Below are 26,582 nucleotides of genomic sequence, written 5' to 3'. Positions count from 1 at the left end.
GAGGAAGAAGGCAGATTAAGGAAGAGACTGTTACAGTAGTCAAGCCTAGAAAGGACCAGAGCTCTGGAAACAATGTGTTTCTGGGGGAAGGCAAGGAAAGGGAGAATACCGCTGAGGTGGGACTCTGATAGTGGGACTTCTTGGAAAGATCAGCGATGTGAGCAGAGAAAGAGACAGAGGAATCAAGATGACACCAAGGTTTTTTGCATCACAGGTGGGTGATGGGAGGGGGCTGGCATAGGACGGCCAGAGGGAGGGAGGGAAGGTGGGATTAGGGATCCCAATCGAAAGGATCTCAGTCTTACTGGCATTATGGCAGAGATCATTGGCAACACGGTAGGACTGAATGGCAGTCAGACAGTCGTGGATGAGCTAGGAGAAGGAGGAAGGAGAGGGAAGCTTGAAGGAGAGCTGCGCATCATCTGCATAACACTGGAAGCGAAGGGACAAAGAAGTGATCAGATGGGCAAGGTAGATATTGAAGAGCCATGGCGAGAGGATAGAGCCTCGAAGGAAGCCGCAGGTGGAGAGTGTGATGTGTGATAGGGGAGAGAAAAGGGCCCAAGGGTCTACCAGTCCAGAGCCAGACCTGTGAGTCCAAGGGTGTCACGGAGCCAATTTATCAGGGTGCCATGATTGACTGTGTCAAAGGTGGAGGAAAGATCAAGGAGGATAAGAACGGAAGGAGAGTCAAGGTAAGAAAGAAGGTCCTCATGGGTGCTCAGTAGAGCAGTTTCCGTGCCTCTGGCAACTCTCAAGCCATACTGTTGGTCATGAAGACAGCCGACAGAATTAGAATGTTGAGTCTGCTGGGAGATGGCAAGCTTCTTGAGAGGTTTGCTAAGGAAAGGGATAATGGAGATAGGGCAATCGTTATGAGGACAGGAAGGGTCAGAAGAGGGCTTTTTAAGGAGGGGTGAACAAGGGAGTGCTTGAGGGGTTGAAGGAAGGATCCCGAAGCCAAGGAGTAGTTACAGAAATTTGCTAGGGAAGGCACAAGGAAGAAAATATTGTCCTTGATAGTTCTAGAGGAGCAGGGGAGCACCTGTTTGGAGGAGACTTTCACAGAGAGGACTAATCTAGAGACCTCATCCAGTGCTCTGTGAGAGAAGGAGGAGAGAGGTAGGGAATGGGGAGGGGAGTTACGGCAGGCATGGTAGCTGAGGAGGAAGGCAGGAGGGGTTTAGAGGAGAGTGAGGACAGAATGTCCTGGGATTTGGAGAGGACATGGGAGGCCAGAGAGTTACAGAGGGACATGGATGGAAGGGGAAAGGTGGAGACTGTAGAAGGATTGGTGAGTTCCTTGGAGATTTTGAATAGTTTGCTAGAATTGTTAGAGGCCCCAGAGATGCGGGTTTGGATGTGAGCCCTCTTCTTAGAGCAAATGGAAAATCTGTATTGCCAAGCCAATTTGTCAGAGGATGCGTTTGGTGCCTGCTACTTCTGCTGAGCCACTCTGCATTTGTGTTTCAAAGAGGCTAGGAGGCAGGCTTCATTGAGATCCTCATGACAGGGGCAACGATATCAAGAGTGTTAGTGATAGAGAGATGAAGATTAGCCAGGACAGAGTCAGTGTAGTTGTCCAAGGGAGGAGAAGGAGGAGAAATGAAGGTGGCAGCGAAGGCAGCCACTGACACTCGCTTCATCGGTCGAATTACAGAGAAAGAGACAGGCAGAGTCATGGTAGAGAGATCAAGATGAAAAGACATGAGTAAGTGGTCAGACCAGGAGAGAGGAGTAGTGATAAAGTTGGAGATAGAAATGTCAGAGGAGACGAGAGCATCCAGGGTATGTCTGGCAGTATGAGTCGGGCCGGAGAGATGGATGGTGAGGGAAAAAAGCGATTAGTGGCAACCTCAGAAGAGTCTAGGTGAATGTTGAAATTGCCAAGGAGGAGAAGTTTGGAGGTAGAGGCAAGAAGGGAAGAGAGGTCAGATCACTCTCAGAGGAAGAGGGCGACTGGACCAGGGGTCCTGAAGACAGTGGCAAGAGTCAATGTGGGGGTTGGTGAGATTCTGAGCCTGCAGATGAGGCACACAAAGGAGGAGTAGGACTGAGTGGGAATGATAGTGGCAGGCATCCAGTCAGGGAAGATCAAGGCCACTTCACCGCCAGACCAGGTAGGTCTGAGCTTGGAGAGGATCTTGAAGCCCTCAGGAAGCAGCATTTCAAAAGCAGTGACAGAGCTGATAGTCAACCATGTCTCAGTTAGGGTGAGAAAAACAAAATCTTTGAGGAGGAGACATATATCAGAAGCGTGTTTGACAGCAGAGCGAGAGTTGAGGGTTGCACGGTGGACTTGGTTACCACCTCTGAAGGTCTTCAGATGGCGTTACAGGGACTCCCATCAGAGGTGGGGAAGGGGAAGAAGGGATGGCATCCAGAGGAGTGGTGGGAAATGGAGGAAGTTGATGGGAGACAGAAGACGCCTGTCAAGGTTGGGCTGAGAGACCTGGGTCATGACAGTGCTATTGTGATAAACATTAATGATGCACCTAGAGGATGAGATGCCCACCAAGAGTACTTCCCATCTGGTGCCTCCATTCATGGGAGAAGAGGATCAAGGAGAAAAGAGAGAGGAGAGAGACCATACGTGGAGTCCATATGTCAGGGAAGAAGGCGACAAAGAGGATGTCATTGACTGCCTGACTGGAATAAGAGTTGACATAGGTGTCATCAATGGGCAGGCCTGGATTGGAGATTCTTTTTTTATGTTTTCTTCTTTCGGGTTCAAGAAGTAGGAGGGATAGAAGATATAGAAGCAAATGGAGTAAATAAGAGATATGGAGAGAGACATGGATCGGGAGAGAGCCAAGAGAAAGGAAGGAGAGGGGGAGGGGAGCAGAGACCTGCACAGCATGACAAACTCACCAGGAGGCCCAGTAGTAGACAGATGATGTAAAAGAGAAGTGGAAAGATTATATTTTCATACTCTTCAAGCCGCCCGGAAGGTTAACCCTCCATCTACACTTAAGCAGGAGCACATGTTCAGCAGGTGAGGACCAACGGATCTAAGAGTCAGTGCTGACAATGGGTAGGTATCTGCTCCAGTGAAGGCCACAGTGAGGCTATTACAGGGGTGTCGAGGGCATATGGGATGATCAGCTACAATGATTTTAAAGTGAACAATAGACCACGGAGGAGGGATATGCATGGAAAAGAAAGGTGTACAGGCAGCCACACAGTAAGCCCAAAAAAGAATAAAATACAAGGAGATTGGGCACCTGTAGCAAAAGGCAGGAGGAACAAAAGCAAGCGCTCACAGCAAAACCAAGTAATGCTGTTTGTGGGACGCAGTGCATATTCTCAGAGGATAAGAGCAAGTCTAACCAAGCATAGTTGCTATACGCCGCAGGTGAAGGAGTTCATGGCATTATTCCTAAGTAGACCAGGGTAACCTGGCTTGATCAGATACTGCCTTGTGTACCCAACAAATGACATGATCTGGCCCAATCATAATGAAACATAAGTCATATTAGGCTCTGTGATAGTGACCCTGCATGTTCATTCCCAGATAGGTAAGTTTGACACAGGTTAACAAGAACAGGCCAGGTTGTATTTGACTGACAGAGGAGTGATTACTCTATGGCACTGTAGTTATGCGCAGTAGTGTGCGGATAGATTGGTATGGCAGCGGTTGGCATCTCCTGGAGTGATAGCGCCATGCTTACTTAGGGGAAGATATTTTTTAAGCTCAATTATAGCAAAGAAAATAGTGCTGTTGGGCTCTAGTTTGGAGTCAGGGTACTTGTTTTCAGGATGATAGATACAGACAGACATCTCCTGGTCTTAGATTGCAGTACATGACTTGAGTCGGCTTCCATGACCAGACTGTTCCTACATTTTGTGATGATGCCGTTCTGGATGGCTTCCGTGACCCGAATGTTCCTACTTTTCCATGATAATGCCATGTTAGCCAAATTCTGGCCATTGGTTGAGGGTTTAGCGGCCCTAGGTGCTCACTTACATGGCTTAGGGCAAGAGCAAGGGTTTCAATGCCTTGCGGAAAGCCATGTAGTCTTGGTTGTGTCAAATGTTGGGAGGCAGTGAGTTTCAAAGTGTTGGCGCCAAGGTTGAGTAGGCGGACCCTCCAATCCTGGCCAGATTGGAGGCTGGAAACACAAACAGGAGGGCCGTGCTTTACCTTAGGGTGTTTGTTGGGAGGTAAGGCATAATCTTTTCTTGTAGGTATATTGGGCAAGCCTTGTGCACTGCTCAGTGAGTAATGCATAGGATTTTAAAAGTGTCCCTTCGTCCAATTGGGAGCCAGTGAAGGGTGCAGAGAGCAGGTGAGATGTGATCCCTTAATCCCAGTTCAAGAAGGAGTCTGGGAGATACGTTTTGGACTCTTTGGAGTTTGTTAAATTGGCAAGCCGGTGCAACCAAAGTAGATGGAGTTCGTATAGTCCAGTCTGGACATGACGATGGACATAATTGCAGCCAGTCTGTTGGGGCAGGTGAGGTAAGGGAAGATGTGTCACAGAAGCCTACTGTTTTCGTTGGCTACTGAACCTTTGTGTGTGGCCCAGGAATGGGGCTGGGACTGTCTAGTCCCAATCCACATCCCTAGTGCTAGGAAGTCTTCTGTTGGGGTGGATGTGAAACAAGCAGTTGCCCATAATTGGACAACTACTGGCTGTTTGAATGGTGCAGATCCTTTTCATTGGTGCGCTTGAACTTACTTTCAGCTCATGTTTTTTAAGATGACTTCTACATTTATTCTTCAGAACTACATTGGAGCCAAGTATCCTTTGAAGAAGAGCAGCCTGTTAATGACTCGAGGGCTTCTTCTACAGTGGGCCAGCATTGTCTTCAATGGTTGGCCCGGTGAAGCCCTGTTCCTCTGCCTGATCTCAGAAGACATTCAGTCAAACCACACTTAGAGTAGTGGGACCAACTAGCCTCCACGTCTTCGAGGTTGTATGCCCCAAGAGCCTTTGGAAGCGTACCTGGAATGCTCGGTGGACTGAGCAGCTCCACCTGGGTTACCTCACTAGAATAGTAATCATTCTGTGTACAAGCCCATACCTTTGGTGGTCACCAGCTTGTGCCGTAAGTCACCTTCTTCTGAATTTTAAGCTTCCTAACAGAGGAAACTGTCCTGGAGCTGCTTCTTTGACCGCAGCTGGAAGGATGGAAGAACGCCTGTCGTCGCCTATAAACTGTCTCTGGAACCCCCCTTCCTACATCCCGTGAAGGGTCCTGAAGAAGAAATGCAGACTGTCTGCATCACAAAAGTCTGCATTTCATTGACTGGGCTTGCATCTTTAACTCGACTGGAAGAGCACTTAGATCTGCAACCCCTGGGCTCCCAGGAAAAGGACAGAAGACTGCACTCCCAATGACCGAAGACAATCCATTGTTACCCTGGGGAAAAATCAGAATATTGTAGTAATTAAGCATACCTCTGCCTGTCCCCACCCCCGTCCTCCATAGAATGACATTGGGTACAAAGCTCTTTGTCTCTCATATCCCTTTGGTCAACAACCTGGGTCAAGGATCCAGCCCCTGCGTTAGCCTTGGGTCTGGAAGACAGAGAACTTGCCTGTCTTCTGACAAATAATTGAACTTTGAAATACATTGTAACAGTTTTGAATTGCCACCACAAGTCCATTGCATTCCTGTAGAGAATACATTACCAACAGAACCCTTGGATTGGAAACCGACTTTTGGGCGCTAGCCCCATACGTCTTAAAGCTGGAGTTCTCAAGTGAGGGAATTGTACTTGTGATTGGTTCTAATAATTTTACCTACATCTGAATACTTACCCATTTCACCTGGTTAGGTATTTAGTGATGTATTGAAAGTGACAAATTCCTCTGTCCCCAGCAGTACAATGCTTTTGTTTTGGAATGTAGCAGGGATTTCTAGGCATTTGGTGGAGCCTTAATGGACTGCATTTATAACTTTTTATAATGTATAACTTCAGATGATATCATTTGCCTTCAGGAAACAGGTGGTGGACGACATCGAAATTCCAGGGTTAAATCATTGCATTCCTCAGAAAAAGAGAGGCCTAGAAGAAGGCCGTGGGGGTGGGGAGCTACTGACCCTGGTGGCTGTGGATTCGGGATGGGAACCAAAAATGTGGAGGGCGAGCATGTCGGATCTTGCTAATTATTACATGTACTAATCAAGAAGAGCTTAGTTTGCTTAATTTCAATGGTATGCAGTGATATTATTGAATTATGAAACAAAGAATTAATTTTGAATGAAGCCAAAACATCTATAAATAAAATAACAATGATTTTTTAAAAAAAATGTACATATGTGATTGGGAATAGTAGTTTTTGGTGTGGGGGAAAAGTATACAAAAAAACCATGTTACAATGTTAAGTGCCATGAGTTACAATGCAAGTGATATAAGCAATCTTACATTTATAGTGATGGGCTGGTACGGTAAAACACATAAGGGAATGGAACAAAAGGGAGGGGGATGGGCAAACAAGAACAACATGGAGTTTTGCATATCATAGAACAAAACATTCTGTGTGCAACTTCTATTTCAAGTATGCAGTCTTGTGGAATCCATCTCTTCTCTTCTATGGCTTTGAATAAAATTGTGCAAGTCTAATGGATCTTGAAAAGTGTACGAATGGCCATTGAGAGTAACTTTTAGAGAGATGCTCGATGAATGATCCCATATCTGGCATTGAGCTACGGCAACGCTGGTCTGAACGTCAAAAGTTCTTTCCTTATAGCCGGTGTGGTGTTGGAAACATCCAGGGTTATGAAGATTTTGGTACCCTCCCATATGAGTCTTCTTCTGTTTAGCTTTATTCAATATGAGCATTACATGGGTATAGTAAAGTAAAGCGAAGATCAGAGTTCTCATAGCATTACGAGATGGATTTCTAGGACCTATACAATGAGCTCTTTGGATGTTGAACTGCAGAGGCATGGAAAGATCCAAAAGTATGGGAAGCATGTGATACAGAAACTGGGTAGGATTGTCATTTTTTTCGATGTTTCCGGTAAGACCAACTATACTTATGTTGTTTCTCCTATTCCTATTTTCTAGGTTCTCTGTCTGCTTCTGTAGAGATACAACTGGGTTTTTCAAAGACTGCACTCTTCCTGCAACATCCTCAGCGTCGCTCACCCTTCTTTCCACTTTGTTTATTCCGGATTCAAATGTGGACCACTTATCATCAAGCATTTCTAATTTGGTAGTTGTGGCTTCCATAAAGAGTTTAAGGGATTTAATTTCCATTAGGATAGCATGCATAACTGGATCTTGCATATCTTCCTTGGGCGTAGGAAAGTCACTGTTCTGTCATTTGTGGGCATTACTGTTAGACATTGATGCTGTTTCCTTGGGTTGCTCCTTTTTTGAGGCCATACCGAAGCACTGTAGGTATTACTGGAAGAGAAGACTGCTACCACAATGGTTGAAAAGATTGTCTTTCAATGATTGAGCCAGGGGCTCAGTAGAACACTTTATTGGCCAATATGTAGCTTTCCTCAACAGTGATCTTGATATGAGTGAGCCAATAAAGTAGCCTTAATTTTCAGTGTTCACAGTAGAGAGTGGTCTTTAACACATAGCAGCCACATTAACCCCTCACAATGCAAGCATCAGCAAGGCAGTATGGACTGTATTTCCATACATTAATTATAATAAGCAAATGTGGCCTTGTTTAATATGGGCTATCCATGTATTGAGCGTCTTATTTCGGGAGATATGCACCCCAGGTGCTGAATTCACTTCAGGATGTTCTCATACCTATTATCACCAATGTTTACAATAACTTAGTTAAAATGAGCAGTGCTCTATAATTCCAAAAGACTGTGTCAGTCACATACCGAGATATAGATCACAAGTGCTTAGTGCTCTTCAGGTATTTTATTTTCCTTGTTAACCTTATTTAGACATGCTTTGTTTAAAAGTCAAATTAAAGCCCCAGAAGGAATCCTCCATATGAATTTATGAAAATATATGGACCAAAATCTGTTACTTCCTCTCCTGCGCCTTTTATAAATATAAATAATTGTTGATATAACTTGTTATAGCTTAAAAATACCTTATATTCATGTGTTTGACGTATTATAAGCTTAAAGTGTACTTGTGTGAGACTATTTGTCTTTGTTGTGAAGCAAACGTGCTTCCCAACAACAACGGAGCCTCTCAGCCTCACACGCCGATCAGCTGACGTGGCGTTGCAGCTTCTCTTCAACATGACCCTGCTGCTCTGCAGGCTGCGCCTCCTGAGCTACGCAGCACCTCAGGAGCTCCACACACCGTCTCCGGGGACACACGTCAAGCTCCAGAACAGCTGCCGAAGATGTGACGTAACACCAGTATGTTTTTCAAATATAATATTACAAAAGCGCACACATATAATATTAGAAAAGCGCAAATATTGTCACACCTTAATTGGGCTAAACCATCCATTGCATACCTACAAGAATCCCACCTCTTATAGAATGGCGCTGCCAAATTTAAGCGATTATGGGTAGGTCAAGTTTTCTCAAGTGCAGCAGATAGGAACAAGAATAGGGTTATTACCCTTATTAACAAACATTTTCAATGCAAGGTTCTATCCTCAGAGACAGATGATGTTAGAAGATGGGTTTTAGTTCAACCTCTTATTGACTCCATTGAATACTCCTTTTTAAATGTATATGGCCCCACTAATGCGGACCCAGGCTTCTGGACTCATTTAAGAAATCACATATCCAAATCTTGTCCTAACAACCTAATTGTATGCAGAGACGTTAATTAAATCATTGATCCTATCCTTGATAAAAAATCAAATGTATAATATAAAACCACCAAGTCCCACCTACAATTTGTCAACTTTGTGTCCAAACTAGGTCTTATTGATACTTGGCATATTAGCCATTCCTGAGATTTAGACTACACCTTCTTCTCTCCTCATCATAACTCCTTCTCAAGGATAGATTTCATTTTTATATCTAAATCCCTGACCAATGGCTTATTAGATGCAAAGAGTCTTGTTTTGTCAGACCATGCCTCTGTTCACATTAAATTGTCTAATGGTCAAAACACAAATAAATATAATAGATGGAGATTCAATTCAGCCCTCTTGAAGGATGAAGAGTTTGTTAGGTTTATACACCAACAGCACTCTTTATTTTTTTGTAGAAAATTCTCCTACCGATACATCAGTTCACAACAACTGGGATTGCTATAAAGCAGTATTGAGAGGACACATTATAGCATATACGGCTGCTAAAAGGAAACAACTTAAAAAAGAAACAGTAGATATTCTTAAACAAATCAAACTCCTACAATCACAATGTATACAGATTAACTCTACCCCTATTCATCAAAAACTCATCAAACTCAGAATACAATACAATAACTTAACTACAGAATATGCGTGTGCTAATCTTTTAAAATGTAAGTCAAAGATTCATCAGTTCTCTACTAAATCTGTTATAGCATTGGCATCATATATCGTATTTAAAAAAGGTAAAGCAAGGTATTACTGTCAAAAAAGACCAAAATGGTAATAGAGTCCTCACTGACAAGGACATTTTACAAGTATTCTCCAAATTCTATCAAAAATTATATTCGACTGAAACTCTCCCTAGTAGTACTCATGCATCAGGTTTTCTTAAACATATACATTGCCACACATATGCTAATTCCATTTTCCAATCTTCAAATAATCCCTTATCTACAAAGCCATTACGAATCTCAAAAAAGGCAAAGCCCCAGGTCCAGATGGTTTTTCTATTGATTATTTTGCCTATTTTAAGGAAATATTAGTCCCCAAGCTTAATGAACTATCTACATCCTTCATTATCACTGGTTCCTTTTCGGAAGCAATGCTTATTGTATTTCCTAAACCCAATAAAGACCCTGAATTATCCCAAAATTGCAGACCCATATCCCTAATTAATACTTATTGTAAAATATTTGCCAAACTTTTAGCTAATAGATTCATTCCCCTTCTTCCAAATTTGATTAAGAATGATCAGGTGTGGTATGTCAAATGTAGAATGTCCTCAGTGAATATTAGACTATTCACTAATATTATCAGTATTATTCATAACTCTCCTAATCATTATGCAGCAATAGAATTAGACTCTGAAAAGGCATTTGATAGGGTCGAATGGGATTTTATGTTTGACGCTATGGCCTGGCATGGGATCCCTGATTCATATCAATGGTTAAAGTATTATATTCCAATCCTACAACATCAATTTTTATTAATAATTAAATGTCCCCACTATTTCCTATTCATAGAGGTACTCATCAGGGCTGTCCTTTCTCCCCTTTTCTGTTTATATTGGCATTAGAACCACTTTTAGAAGCAATTCATTGCTTCTAAAAGTTAGACAAGAAGACAATATAATTGGTATTCAGTTTAATAATATTAAGATCAAAACGTTGCATATGAGGTCGATGTACTACTTTTATTAAGGGCAACAGATACTTGTCTACAACATCTAAAACGTATCATTACACAATTCTCCCTTGCATCAGCGTATAGACTTAACACAGACAAGTCCAACGTTTTACCACTTAATATACACTGTACAAGCCATCAATGTTTAAGCCTTAGAATTAAATGGTGCCAATAGGTATTCGGTATCTAGGTATCCAAATGTATTTTGATTGTATCTCGATTAAGAATATTGTTAATCAGAATACAGCTAACATCATTACCAGAGTGAAGGAACAAATACATGGTCACCTCTCTATCTTTCTTGGTGGGGGAGATTGAAAGCAGTTAAAATGATGATTTCACATATTATATTGTATTTTCTTTATATGCTTCCTATTCCCATTCCTGCATCTTTCTTCAAATCTTTAGACTTCTGTATCTTCAAATTTCTATGGGGGAAAATTAAAAGAAGGATCTCATTGCCTAAACTTAAAAAACCCAGATCGGAGGGTGCAGTGGGTTTTTCCAGATTATGGAAAATATCATGTTGCCTTTGTTCTAAGACAAACACACTTTTGGTTTTCTCCTGATAGTACTGATTTGACAAAATGGCTGCTCATGGAGAGTACAACGGTCTCCCCTCATGTTCTCCTAGACTGTCCATACATCAATAATAATAATAGCTACTTTATTAGCACTAGTATTAATATCTCAATTAAGTACTTACGTTCATACCTAATTCTGCCTCGTACAAATAGCTCTCAGTTTATATCTCAGTATATTTGGATGAACCACCTAATAGAAATTAATAAGAGAACAATCTGTTGGAGACTATGGCTATCTCTTGGCATTAAATATATAGGTCCGCTGTTTACTCAAGGTACCCCATTCACTTTTGAAGAATTTACAACTAAATTTAAAGTCCCAAGGTGTTTCCTCCAGAAATATGTTAGTCTAATAAATTCTGCTATGGAAATCTATGAATTGTTAGTTTTCAATTCTAACAGCTATCACGTTCAAAGACTACACCATTTATCTAATTCTAATGCTACAACATCTATGTTTTACAAAGTATGCTCCTCTACGTTAACAGATGAAGTTCTGCTTAAATGTCAAGAAGCTTGGAATCAAGATTGGTCCCTCAACATCACACAATTTAGATGAGCCTTGTATATGGACCAATATCTCTAACGTAATTGTCTCAGTGAGCTTCCTTCAAACGCCGTATTTCTTCCACCATAGAGATTTCATTACCCCAATCATGCTTTTTAAGAGTGGAATATCTCAAAATGACATTTGTTGGAGTTGTCTAAACTCTCAAAGATCCTTCAAGCATATGATTTTTGAATGTCTTTATGTTAAAGCTTATTTGGGAAGGATTGGGGAATCCCATAGACGTATCTTCCAAATAAAGTTGACTATCTCCTTTGATGTTTTATTTCAGGATACTGAAATGACCAACCTGCTATTGATAAAAATAAAGGTTATCTGTTTGACTTATTTATGGCCATATCCATCCAGACTATTACCTCAAATTGGAAAAGTCTTAAAGATGTACACTTTAAATTGTGGTGGAATTCAGTTTGTAATCTTCATAGGATGGAAAAATGTAATGCCGTATCCCCACCCTTGTTGCACACACATCTATTAAAATGGCAATCTTTCTTAGATTTTTTGAACAATGCAATACCCAGTCGAGATTAGAGAATATGGTCAAGTATTATTAGTTCTTACATAATGACCCCTCCCCTCCTTACATTCATGTTAGTCCTGTGCGTCTTGTGCGTCCATATGTTTATCTTACAAATAAGTTATATAACTATTAATCTATTAGAAACTGCATTTTATGCATTAGAATAGAACATGTATATACACTCTGTAAGGTTCCATGCTGCTTAAATGGGATGTTTATGAACTTTCCATAACATAGCCATGTGTGGCATGTGCACTATTCTATTTGCTGTTTCAATTGTTATATGATTCTTATATACTTACTGTACTTAATAAAATATTTAAACACAAAAAAAAAGAAAAAAGAGGGCTTGGGTGACAACCCCCCAAAAAACATCGAGAAAAATGTGTTCTTTTTTTTTAGATGTTTTGGGTTTGTTCAAAATAAAATCACATGTAACCATTTTCAATGTCTGAAATAGGCCTTACGGGCCCAAGCCATTGGCAACTTTCTCTGATTTGTGACACAGTGAGTAATTGGGACCCCAGGAGGCTGATGGTGGGACTTATTATTATCAGGGGTGATATTAAACTTCAGTTGGAATCCGTCTGGAAGCTTTTGGGGTTGTGGAAGCTGTTTGGGATATTCTGTCCTGGAGGCCAGTTATCCCGTGAGATCCTATAGGTATGCCATGGACTCAGTAAGACTGTTATATGGGTTGGACATGAGGGTGTGGTAGGCAGGTGGAGGATAGACCAGAAAAGACACCTTCTTTGGCCCTGCATGTTCCTCTAGGATTGATTACATTTGGGTTGAGATGAGTGACTGGGAGGTAGTGGAGAAGTTTGGTATCTTGGAGCACTTAGTTAGCAATCACAAACCCCTTTATGTCGGGCTCAGATGGTGTGTTAAAAATGAGGTGAATAACCACCCTAGTTACCAATTAGAATAGCGGGTAAAGCTAGATGCACTGTCAAGTAGGACAACATCTTGTCAACAGGTTCTAAGCCCCCGATTTACTCATCTATCCTGCCCTCCATGGAAAACATATTCTTACCTAATTATGGAGATGGAAAGAAAGACTCTATCTGAATTTGTTCAATTAACCTCGCAGCTCAATCCATGGTTTTCTAGATTAAAACCTGTTTCTAAGCAGAAGCCCATGAATACTTCCCCCTGGTTTGACTCTAATTGTACACAGACCAGAAAGGCATTTCTGGCCCTTTTGAGTGTACCAGAGGAGTCAAATAAAGCTGATTTACATAATTCTGAGGAACAGTTACAAGAGTGTTCTGAAACTTAAGAGGTGCGTATTTCTCAGGGGTAAATGGAACAAACTGAGAAGAGCTACAATTGCTAAGGGTGGAAAGGCCTTTTGGTCATTGGTTTCTGAGGAGAAGGAATCCAATGAAAACGATCTCCATTGTATGATAACTGAGGAAGAATAGTTCCTCCATTTTGGTGGGTTGTATGATGAAGTGGTGCCCTTTCACAGTCCCAGTGGATTAGCTCTGGAGGGTCTAATGGTCAAGCCAGCATTAAAAAGGGGTTTACCTGCTAACATTACCTTGTCTGCAGTGAGAAGCGCTTTGCTGAGCTCGAAGGATCAAAAGGCCACTGGCCCCGATAGGGTACTGATCGATCTCTGGAAGGACGAGTCAGACATTTGGGTGTTGATCTTAACCAAGCTTTTCAATCAGTGGTCAAACTCAACAAGGTCCCTGCTTCATGGCGATGCACTGAGATTATACCTATATATAAGAATGGGGAAAATCTTTGCGGAGGTTATTCTCCAGCAAATGCTGCAGTATGTAGAATCCAAAGGCCTTATCTCCCACCTCCAAGCTGGGTTTTGCCAGGGGATGAGTACAGTTGATCAGTGCTTCCGCCTTCACATGATCCTGCAGATATACTTTGTCTTAAAAAAGATGCGAGTGTACGCAGTATTTGTAGATCTCCAGATGGCTTTTGATAGCATCTCTAGGGATTTGCTTTGGCAGGCTTTGTTGAAGCACAGGGTCCCATATCATCTGGTGGCAATGATTATACAATTATTTTCTTGTGATACTGCATTGGTGAGATGGGGCCCATCAGGAGAGACCACAAGCCAGTTCCCAGCGAACAGAGGTGTACGGTAAGGCTGTGTCCTTGGCCTGCTCTGTTTATCCTTTATATCAATGAGACCATTATGGCCCTGTTGGCAGACTGTCAGGGTGTAAATCGGTATTCTCCAAAACTGGGTAAGGACTCTTTCCCAGCTTTGTTCTTTGCCGAAGATTTGGTTTTTTTGCTCTATCCCCAATGGGCATCAAACCAAAGTTTGGAGCATTTGTCTCCAAGTGTGCCCAATTGTGCCTTAATAGGAGTAAAACCAAGGTTATGGTTTTCCGGCTAAAGAAGTCTGGGGTAGCCACACTGGAGTTGGAAGTGGAAGGGTCAAGTTTGGAACAGGTTACCCACTACGATTATCTGGGGGTAAGAATTTCTGATAACAGTACTTGGGTGGGCCAAATTACTAAATCACAATCCATCTTGAAAAAGAATAGTGGTGGCCTAAGGAGGTTCTTTAGTTCCCATGGTGAGCAGGCTGTTTCACCTGCTCTTGATATTTATACTATCCAGGTTACTTTGGCTGTCCTGTATGGAGCCGAAATATGGGGTTGTTCTAACTGCTCTAGATTGGAGGTGGCTGAGCAAATTATTTTATAGAAGCTCCTTAGACTACTGTATAGTACCCTGAGTGCCCCACTAATGATTGAGTGTGGTTTGGTTCCAGTGGTTTGTCAACAAATGTGGAAACCGTTTTCAGGTAATGGAGTTCCCCAGATCTTGGTAAATATCGGGAAGCCCTTACCGTCCTGTTGAACTATCCAGGTGGTCAGTTTCATCCTTGGCTGTGCCACGTAAAGCATCAATTAGTAATGGCAGGTCTGGAAGATCTTTGGAACAATCCTCTTCTTATGTCTACTGGCTTAAAAATCAATTTGAAGCGGGCTGTTAGGTATAATACCCAGGAACATCTTGTCTGTTGGTGCCTAAAACTGAATTCTGGTCAGGAGTATCTCCTTTCGAAGCCTAGCCTGGAAGGAGAACCCTACCTGGACCTTATTTCCTACGATTGTACCATGTTTATCAAATTTAGATTGGGCACTCTATAGGTGGCAACATTTACGTGCAGTTGGAAGGGGGGTTCTTCATCGGTTTTCCCAGCGTGTGGCCTGGCCTCTGAATCAGAAATGCATTTCCTGTTTTTTTGCGAATGCTATCATGGTCTAAAGAAAATGTATTTAAGTCCACTGTTCCTAATAGAATGGGTAAGAAGCAGCCGTGAAGCGGTGGCCTTATGCCGGTCCACTGTATCAACTAATGATATTTATTTTGTTGCTAAATATATATATTGCACCTGGTTACATAGGAAAATTGTACCTGATGTTTGATTTGATTTTGATGTCCAAAGGTTTTTATGATATTTTATGTGAATCACCATGGAAGTTGTGACAATCCTTACTGAGAATTATGCAATGAATTGTGTATGCTGATGGCAGAAATTGCAGAATAAAGCATTGTTTGACTGACTGGCAAGTCAATCTATATATGGTTTATGATTTTGTGTGATATTTCTACCTGCTAGTTTAATTTCTTACTGTATTCTTAAGGCCTAAATAATGAATATTTTTATAACCATCGAAGCTGCATTATTGTGTGTTATTCTCTGAGGGCTCATTGGGGCCTGTGACAACACTCACACTCTGAGACCAAGCCATGACTGCTCTCCACTGCTACCTTGATTGGGTTTTGGCTAAACTCTCAGAGCTCTCTGTACACCATAACTAAAGTGCCCTTCTAAAATCTGCCCACCAGGATTGATTTTAGAAATCCATCTTAACACTTTGGCCATCTTGTAGTTTGACCATCTTCCTGGGCTATCAGGGCTGGATTTGCCATATATGGGAGCCCTTTCCCAGGGAAAGCACCAGCGCTCTTGGGCAACACAGGTGTGTGTAGCCAGATAAGAGGGATGGGACAGTCTGGCCTCAGTCCACATTCATGCCAAAGCATGTGCTGCTGGGCAGATACGGTGGCCCGAGGCAGTCCATGGTTGGACAACTCCTGCCAGTTTAATGGTGCAGATCCTTATAATTGGTGGATTGTGGGGGAGGTAGGGTAGGGGACTAGAAGCCTAGATAAAAGAACTTTTGCAAGATTTTTGCTGGAGCCAAGACCCCTCATAGAGAAGCATCCCGCTAAAGACCTGGCCAACTAGTATGGTGTCAATGCTCCCAAAGCCCTGCTCCTTTGCTGATCACCAGAAGGCCTACATCACTGCTTCTCCCACATGACTGGTGGGAACAACCAAACTCTACCCAAGCTTGTGGATTCTGCCCTTGGAAGTATCCCAGAACTATCCTGTGTGCTGAACAGCTACCTCGTGGGCTACATCATTGGCCGTCCCAGGTTCAGACTTGAGATACAGAAGTCACTCAACCTCTCCCACGCCCCTGCAGTTCCAGCTCTCCAGCATAAAGAAGCACCTTGCAGGACCATCTTCTTTGTTTTTGCCATGAGAGCCGTTCCCCTCAACCTCCATTTTCTTAAAGTGGCCATCACTGATCTCTGCCTTCATGTCATGTGGGACCTCCGAGGTCGTTGACATCATGGTGGTCCTTTGTTCATCATGCAAAGATCTTCCAGCTGTCCAGTTCCAGGTTTATATAGTCAGAGTGGGGAACCACAGACTAGCCAGATTTGAATCCGGATCTCCACACACAACCCTTATGCCTCCTTCATCGGAACCAAGTCACAGGGCACGTGGGCGCAGCTCTTTAAAGAGCTGCCAAACTGCTTCCTGTGTGAATCGGAGTACAGGGGATTATGAGCAAACATACCTGTTCCTATCACCCACCTGCCACCATAGGGTTTAATGGGTGTAAAGTCCTTGCCCTACCTGCCCTTTGCCTGATCACAATCAGAGGTGTTCTGGTGTAAGATATGTTGGGAGAGAGGTGAGCTATCCTGCCCCTCTCACCACTCCCATATGCATGGATCTCACTTTTGTTGAGGGTGGGAGACGTCCTCCCTTCCTCCCAACTGAAGTCTGCGCTAATCATCAATTAATTACTAACTAGAAAAAAAGCATATAATTAGGCCTAAAATGGAGGTACTCCATTTTAGGTACCTCGCCCGAAGCCATCTTTTTGTAAGCCCGAAAATGATCTCCAAAAGCCTGTCTCTCCTTCTGTCCTGCTCCTCACACCGCCAGCTCCAGCCCCCACCTCACTTCCTCCTGTCCGCTTTGCACATTCCCCTAAAGTGGCAGGATTGGAAGAGGACCTGCCAAGAACTTTTCTTCAATTAGTCTACTACTTTGAAACCCAAACTGCCTGTTGGGTTTTCCAACTATTATTCAGATTCTTAAGAGAAACTCAGCCTTCTGAAAAGAACTGCAGTGGGACCTGTGACTCCAAAAGCCCCAGGCCAGTGGTATTCAAACACCTTTATGCCGAGGCCACCTTGAGTAGAATTATTGTTGCTGGGCCACCCCAAATGCCATATCAGTTTGTATTTTCTATTAAAAGCATTCACCATGTAGACAACCAGGGGGCGCAGACTGGAAAGGCCACAAAGCACAGCACCCAAAGTGGTAGAGCTGGCTGCGAGTGGGTTATAGGCCACTCACTGCAGGGGGGCAGAGATCCACAGTGACAGCGGTGCAGCCACAGTAGAGCGGACCCTGCAGAGGACATAGGATGAGAGGTGGCGAGGCTTGGGGAGGACGTCCTGGTGAGGACCTGCCACGTTAAGACGGGTTGAGGAGAGTGCCTACAGGCCTGCTCAAGTACAATGGCCTGGAAGCGGCTGTGGTGGAGGACTGCCTTGCAGTGAGCCTGAAGTGACAGTGATGAGAGGAGCGCCTGGTGACGGCTAGTGCTGGCCCTGTTTTGGAAGGCTCTGGCAGGACTGCCCAGACCGGCAGCAGTAGGAAGGAGAGTCTATCTGGAGTGTAGTGGAGCCAGTGGCTAAGGCCCCCATTGGGAGATCTGGTAGCTGGTGAAGGGCCAGGTGTGTTTGGAAGCCCTGACTGGAAGGCTCAGCATGGAGGAAGGCCACAGACGGTGGCTGGAGGAGGGGTACGCACATAGCGCCCTGGGTGAATTGAGGACCCCTGAGGTGGAGTGTCTGACGTGCACATCAGTAAATCCGAAGGCTGGAAGAGCAGGGTACTGCAGGCACTTAGGTGCTACAGCACTTTGGGAGGACCCCAGTGATGGCGATAGGAGAGAAGGATGGCCAGGAGTGAGAAGTTAGAAGGTCACCACACTTGACGAGGGAGTCAAGAACAACCAACTGCAGGTGAACCTCTGAGACATGAAATATGAGGCACGACTGACAGACCTGGAACCAAGGGAGGAAGATACTCTCTTAAAAGTGAACAGAGAAAGGAGGAACAACTTGCATATTCTGGTTCTGAGGGAACAGAAAGGAGAGACGGTGGATGTGGCCAGGAAAGTTAAGAACTTGATTAACACTATATTCCTGTCGGACGGCTCGAAGACGGTGGAGCTGGAAAGAGCGCAGCAGGGTGAAGGGTGTGGGAAAGCAACAGCATTCCTAGTAGCTGCACAATGCAAGCACCTTTTATAACAACTGAAGTAGTAGATACTGTTTACATCATTGCTGTTTGTCCAATGAGTAAAATTGCGCAATGGATCAGGCGTTCCAGCACAATATTAAGTTTGTGGGAGTGGTTTAGGCTATGGGACTTGCCCGCATGCGTTTAAGGTAATTTAAAATGTCTGTTAAGTCTGTAGAGTTGGTTGGATTGTACAATATACATAGGAACTACACGAATACATGGTTAGCAATGAGCTAACGATGAATACAGCAAAAACAAAAATTATGTCAATTGGGAATGTAAAAAATAAGAAAGACAAATCGTTTAGGTGGACGGTTGCTGGAGAATTTATCGCCTCTGTAGACTCCATCAGATATTTGGGAATCCAATTTAACAACTCGGTTTGCGAATACCATTGGGTGAAAGAATTGAAAAAAATTTTTAGATGCTTGCCTTGCAAGGAGCAAAAATCAATAGAAGATACAGAAAGTTTTCATTGAAACCCGTCCTCAAATTTTACCTACAAAAAGTTATGCCAATCATAAGCTTTGGTGCTGAGGGGGGGTGGAATGTCAATGAGCAAATCTGGCATTCGTTGGAAGGGCGATTCTGCCGATATGTGTTGAGACTGCCACAATCGACATCTATGACGGTACTGAGACATGAACTGTCAATAAACTCGCTACATACAAGAGTAATATGGAACTCTATTGCGGCAATGTGAAAGATGTCTCAAGAGTTTCCGTCGCCAGCATATCAAATACTTGGAAACGAGTACGATCCAAACAGCAAAAACCTACTCAGTCTTTTGTTACACCGATTAAGGTCATTCTTGAAGGCAGCTGATATTAATAATCAAGAGCTACTAAATCGCCCACAACATGCCAAGAAGAGATTTGAAAATTGGGCATGGAACATAAATCAAGAATCTCGAAACAAGATGGACTCAATTAAATTCTTGGGATATGACTACAAAAAACGAATATATACCCACGATATTTGGTCCAATGTCCTTCTCGTCACCATCGAGATCAATTTCTGAGGCTCAGGACAAACAACTTGAAAACAAAGGAAATGCTCTGGAAAAGAAAGGACAAGTCAATAAAAGATAATCTCTGTCAGTTTTGTGGAATGGCTATTGAAACTTCAAAACACTTGCTAATCGAGTGTGAACAGACTGTAATCCAACGATCACTACATCTTGGAAAGTTTGCTCCATTAGATGACGATATGAATGGGTGGTGGGCCAGATGCATCTCAGGGAAAAATATAAAACTTGTATATGCAACTGTAAACTATATGGACATGATCTTCTAATTTGTGTTCGATTGAAAGATTGTGACAGGTTAGAATAGAGTGGGATGTGTAACATTATGTTGGGATACTTGAAAGCAAATGCTGAGAACCTTGCTTTCTCTTTTTTTTTCTTTCTCCTTGTCTCTTTTCTGTATTGTCCTTGCACTTGCCTCTTGTATATTTTGGATGTTATCATTATTATTAGAGGATGTAAGAATGTTTTTATTTCTGTCTTTCTTTTTTAAACAAAAGTTTTTGCCTTGTGTTGAAACTGTAGTTTCTTTCAAATAAAAAAATGAAAATAAAAAAATATACATAGGAACATTTTGAGATGCGTGGGTATAGATATAGATATCCTGCTGTCATTTGAAGTACTGTTTCACAGTAAAAGTTCTACCTTGTATTTAAAATCTAATTAATATAAAGATTAATTGTAAGCATCCCAATTATGCAGTGTGTGACATACTTTACTTTGCAGTTGGTTCTCCTGGTACTACTGGGAGTGCAGCAGAATGTCATCAAAGACACATGCTACATGATAATCCAAGTTGGGATATCAGTTGACTGCTTAGCACTGAGTAGCTTCTGTAAAGATGGCTGAATGGATATCTTTACGGGGCACCTTCAGAGCTGGGAAACAGTGTGTACTTTTGGCACACAGTTTTGTTCTCACCCTTCTATGGCTTTGGGTACCCACTTGCGCATTCAGATTTGCTCTTTTCCATTTTAACTTCTTTATGATCTATTTCATGCTGCACGTTTTGGGGGCCACAGACCTCTGAAATGTGGGTCCATTGAGGGAAATTAGTGCTTGCTTTTGAACATAATTTTAGTGCCACCTGTGGGAACTGTGTGCTTCACTTAAATATGGGGATGCGCTTAATTTTGTAAAATGATGAATCGTTTTTAACCTTTACTTTTCTGAAGAGAAACCCCTCATTTTTGCAAGGTTTTAAAACATGGATGTTGTGTATTTGAATATAAAAGTGATTGCTTAACACTGTGTATGTGTGTATTGATTAGATAGAACTCCAAAGACAATGTGAAGTGACACCAATAAAACCAATGAGGTTTTGGCAATTTTGCACATTGAAGCGCATTTTGGGAATATAAGAATGGCCAAAGAGCTTTATATCTGACATATGTCTGTGAGAGTTGTATGACTAAATGACTAAATACTTAAAGAATGCTGGATTTAGTACATGTTCCTTTTCATTTTGTAAAACAAAAGTCAACCTAACAATAAAGCTTTTGCAAATATAGAACATATAAACAAATTTGCCCATCAAAGACTTAAGCTGTCAAAGTGGAATGACTGCCAACAGCTCAAAATGATTTGGAGTGTTGTGGATCAGCCAGATTCAAAATTGGCTTTATATCTAAAAGAAACAACAGCCAGTAAATTGAAAATGAATTAGAAAAAAACTACTGCTCCTCTGGCAATCTGCAGCCCTTGTCGGTCCTGTTGTAAATACATCTGGCCAAAGGTACTTGTAAATGTACATTTGTGTCAAATGTATATATTTACCAGAGAAGACACGTATTTTTTCAAAACGCTTTAGAAGTTATTTGTTTGTAAACAATTTGATTGTGATAAAGGGATACAAGACTTAAAAATACTACACATCTTTGAAGAGAATTGGGAAAATATATAAAAATAAATGACATGCTTTGGAATTTCAGGGAATTTATATCTTTCCAGCATTTGTGCTTATTTGCCAGCAACTACAGACACTGCAATTCTACTGAATTGAAGAAGTACAAGAGTCCATTGCTTAGTATAATCGGTTTTATTGATGTAAGAAAGTAGTTTAAAAATCCACTTTTCCCAAAGGTGACTCAAACAGTATAAAACTTTTCCCCTGTATATTTCAGAATCCATACAGTAAAATCCAAAACCATTAGACAACTAAATACATCTATTGGCTACATTACAGTGTTACATAGCCTGTAAACAATGTGCATCACAACCAGCTTGCTCCTTTATAAATAACCAAACCATACAACGTTCCAAAATATAATGAACAAAATAAAAACAATATATATTTTAAGATTGTTTATAAACATGCTAACGAAAGTTCTATATGTAGATATTTTGAATAAAATAAGTACTTTCAATTCCAAAATATGATAAAAGTGACAATGTTTTATTTGAGCATGTTTTCAAAACCGAGTTCAAACCATTGAACCGCATTTTATTTTCTCAAAGAGCATGTTTTAAAATGGAATTTTCTATTAATCCTTTGTTATTACTGTGTCCTGTGGCAATACCTGCAGATTATAAAATACCAAAGACCTTAATTCAGGAAAGGAGGATGCAAATTAACCTAAAGCTCAACACCACAGATGAATGTATTTTAGTTGTTCAACCCTGCAACTCACAGATTACAACAACAGTGCTAGGTGTTGCACGTCTAGAATGGATTGTGAAATTCCATTTCTGTGTTATTTTACACCAATTCTGCTACACTACACATAGAATTATTACACATAGTGGTACTAACCTGCAGCATGTGTTCTGTTTTTCACGAACATTTCTTTTGAAGTGAACACGTCATGTTTACAAAAAAGGTCATAAAAAAGAGAAGGCCCTGCAGATGCAGAATAGGAAGCAACTGGTAGGTCTAGGCCATAAACACAAACATCTTTTCGAAAGAAACATATAATGGCCTTGATTTTGAGCAATGGTGGAATCAGCACTGTATCCCGAATTCCAGTTTTGGTTTCAGCTGCTTCTTTTTGCCAAACACCAAGTAAAAGCTTGTGGGCCTCAATATGAGTATGGCAGTACATTCATGGTAATTCCACAGATTTACCATCAAACTTCTTTACCATTACCATCACTTGGTCCTGTGAATTTACAACGGGATTACAAGTGGTGGTAATGTGGTCTATGTCCCCATTTTTCGAGTCCATACTGCTCCCAGGGGATTTTGGAGGATTTAGCATGAGTGGTAATTCCGCTGCAGCATATATGCTGAGTTTTGTCTTGTCTTGAAAGTGCAGGAAATCCTACACTTCAAGGTCAGACCATGGATTTTGGCGGCACGTTAAAAGTGGTGATAATTCTGTTACCACTAAAAAAAGAAGGGGTATTGGAACGACCCGCTTTTTTATCAGACCACCAAATTGGTATTAAGGCCACGTGTTGTAAAAAAACATTTATTGGATGATTGTGAAAATGTTTCTGGACATATTTGGAACATTGATAAGGGCAGAATTAGCCCTACAACTGACCAAAGGCTCTTTTGTCCATAGATGCAGAATTTTAAAATTGACATTTTAGAATGATGATCTCACCCCTGAGAAATGCTACTATCACAGCAGGCAGGTCTTGATAAAAGGAGAATGTTTGTATGTGGTATTAGTGGAGTTTGATGTCTTTATTCACTGAAGAATGACCAATAACAGCATGACAATTGTACACCATTGAAGACAGTGCTAAACTTTAAAGCATGATATGAATCTTTATAATGAGATTAAATAGGTGCCATAGAGACATGGCGCCTAATTACAAGTATTACAAGTCTGGCGGTCTGGAAATAAGGATGCCAGTAGAAACCTACCGGCACCCTTTCCGAACTGCCAGACTATGAAAATGTCTGCAGGGGCTGGTGCCCCCGGCAGGTCTGACCTGCCGTGAGCACTGGCCCCTGCATGCATGGTTTTCACGGAAGCACCACCACCGTTAGCAATGGTGCCAGTGCTTGCGTGTCCCCATTCCCGTGGGGTACTTACAGTTCCCGCCGCCTAAAACCTGGGCGGCTGGGACTTGTAATATCCCGGTGGCACTGGGATATCAGGTGGCAGAAACAGTGTTACGAGGTCAGCGGCAACCCGCTGGTAGCACCGGCGGGTTATCGCCAACCCCGTAATGAGGCCCATAGTCTGATATCTTCAGTTGCATTGCAAACATGTCAAAAAATAGAAAATGTGTAATTAAGTTACCTTGATAAGCACAACCAGTTCAGCATTCTTATTTATTTCATACCTGAGTGTCCTTGTCATCTTAAAAAAGTGGATATGACAACAACTTTGTGTAGTTGGCTACATAATTATTTGTAATTATTACGTATTAGCTGTCTTCATACCAAAAACAATTAGCTCTATTGATGTAGGAGAGGTCTTTGGAATGTCTGTTTCTTCATGACGGTGGCTTCGACTTGAGTGGCTCCGCTTATGGAGTAATGCTGGCTCTTTGTTACTCAGCAGGTACACAAATGAAACGTCCAAAATATTCAAACTTGACAAAGACACAATAAAAGAAAACTACACCCAGAAGTACATTATATATGTATTTTTTCGTTGTGTAGTTAGATGCTGCCTTTCATTTTGAGAACTGTTTTAATTTGATAAAATATAAAGGAAATAATCCCTACTAAACGGTGAACTTTCATAGAGTAGGTAGTCATGGATCACGCCTGAAAGGGTAACCACGGAAGACTAAAACATTAAAATCTACACACATTTTTCAATTTCCATTCTGTACTGAAATAGGTAGAACAGTGTATTATCATAGCATGTGATTTTGCAATGTGTGTGGGTCCATATCCCCGTGTGATATATAGGATTTACTTTTTTTCTGGAATCTTATCTCACTTTTCAGGTTGCTAAAGTGAATGAATGAGATTCAATCTCAAGTGCAACAAGCCATTCTCTAGATTCTCAGTGGCCAATGCAGTATGAGGCACGTTCCCTACAGTGATACCGAACCTTTATTCATTTTTACTGTCCTCTTTCGGAGTAGACTTGTTGTACTTTTGGCCAATACCATAAGGCACGTGGGCTGCAATGGTACCCATCTGTTGTGCTCCCTCTATATGAAACATCTGGTCATCAAAGAAAATATGAGGCCGTATTTTTTCCAGGACTGGACCTTTTGGAGCACCAGCAAGGAAAAGTGCCTCATCGATCTCCAAACCCCAGCTGCGCAGTGTCTTCAGGGCTCTTGCACCAGAACTGGCTGCACTTCTGGCTGTGACAAGGTAAGTTCTTATAGGGCAATCTAAGCGCTCGCCCTTGGCATAGAACTTCCTCTGGAGTTTTCCAAGAGCTTCCAGGAAACATTTCAGGGGACCCTGAAAAATAAAATTACATTTTGAGAAAACAAATTCAGACCCATTAGAACATAAAGCTCTGCATAGATGCTTACACTGTATTTCTTCCAAAGTCCTGATATGTATAATTCTTTCACTAGTTACTTATTTCAGCTCAAGCGTTGGTTAAACACGTTTGCATTCCAATGGCGAAAATTTTGGGACGGTGAAACGGAGGCAGATTGCGTGCCGGGGGAAACAAAGTAGGAGCAAAATAAGTTTTAAAATGGACACCGGTAAAAAAAAATCTCGCTCTCAAAACTAAGAGTCATCTTCCTATTTCCATTGTTACCGGAGCCCAATTGAGGAGGAGCGGCTGCGCAACTACATGAGAGAAATCTGCTAGCAGCTAAGTTAAGTTCTTTTTTTTATTTTCTTGGGTGAAAAGAATTTACGTGTTGGGGAACAGGAGGTGTGAGGAAGAAGTAGTGGACAGCCAGCTACGAACAAAAGCTGGCATCAGCAGACACAACAAGCCTTTGTTGCAACGTTGCTGATCGCCTACTGCACCCAGCCTTCGTGCTTAGATGGAATGACATACCTGAACATATTCAATTTACGGAAGACCACATTGCCTCTATTCACCCCTAAAAGCACACATATTTAAGAAATACATATTCAGAAACGATCATGTGGAGTAAGGTTGGAATTGTAACATAAGACAGAAGGATGACTTGTTCTGTAAGCGCCTTTTGGCACCAGTGATGTCTTCTTAAATCATACAGTAACATACAAGAACATGGTTACATAACATGTTATTAATGTCTCAATATATATTGAAGAGTGTGTGTGCACATGTGCATGTTCACTGAGACCAGCCAGTGAATGTCATGAATACCTTAAGCCCATGCAGCGAAGAAATGTACTTCTAGAACACATGCAAAGGGCTCTATCTCTATAGGCTGTGCACAAAAGGTTCCACCTGTGATTGCAGCACAAACGTTTGCAATCCTGCGGGTGTAACCTTTTGTGTGCTGCGCTCTTCCCTTCCTTCTCCGGGGTATGTGGTACCCTCCATCCCACTTCCCCCCGCTCCCACCCCTTTCCCCACTTACCTCCACAGAGCTTCGGCCTCCAGTTGCCGAGCTCCAGGTTCCTTAGGCACTCTGCAGAGTGTGTACCCAGAAGCCCAGGGCACAGCACAGCGTGCCTTTGTGTGCAACATTTTGTGATCCGGGCTTCCGGGTACACGCCCTGCAGACTGCGAGGGATGCAAACACGTAATACCCTGACAAGGTACAGTGAAGCACTCGCAAGGTTCACTAGTGAACATGGGAATGGGGCGTTGTGCGTCTCTCTTGACGCATATAAGACCCAAGCTAGACAGGCAGCAACATTTGGAGCAGAGCTTTGGGGGAACATTAGGTGCCCGAACCTTTCGGTTAGAGAAAATAAATATCTGAAAAACATCCTTGCCCTACCCTATAGTACACCAAATGAAACTGTGTTTTTGGAGACTGGTATGCAACGCATAGAGACTATTTGTAAAGCACGCCTGGCCTACTACTGGGTAAGGCTCTGGACTGTTGACCAATTGGGCAAGT

The 26,582-nt window shown here is 42.2% G+C and overlaps 1 protein-coding gene across 1 annotated transcript in view; it reads right to left on the bottom strand.

Annotated features, from left to right (window-relative positions):
- Positions 1–21,717: 21,717 nt before the first annotated feature.
- NT5C1B (5'-nucleotidase, cytosolic IB) overlaps positions 21,718–26,582 on the bottom strand; it is a 145,071-nt gene continuing 140,206 nt past the window's right edge. Inside the window, exon 6 of the mRNA XM_069605920.1 lies at positions 21,718–25,020. Coding sequence (XP_069462021.1) covers positions 24,658–25,020 — 363 coding nt within the window. The 3' untranslated portion in view covers positions 21,718–24,657. The remainder of the gene's footprint in view (positions 25,021–26,582) is intronic.

This window comes from Ambystoma mexicanum, chromosome 4p (genome assembly GCF_040938575.1).
Source record: "Ambystoma mexicanum isolate Mex_15411 chromosome 4p, UKY_AmexF1_1, whole genome shotgun sequence".
In the NCBI taxonomy this organism is placed as follows: domain Eukaryota; kingdom Metazoa; phylum Chordata; class Amphibia; order Caudata; family Ambystomatidae; genus Ambystoma; species Ambystoma mexicanum.
This window is presented reverse-complemented; position numbering and strand designations above follow the sequence as displayed.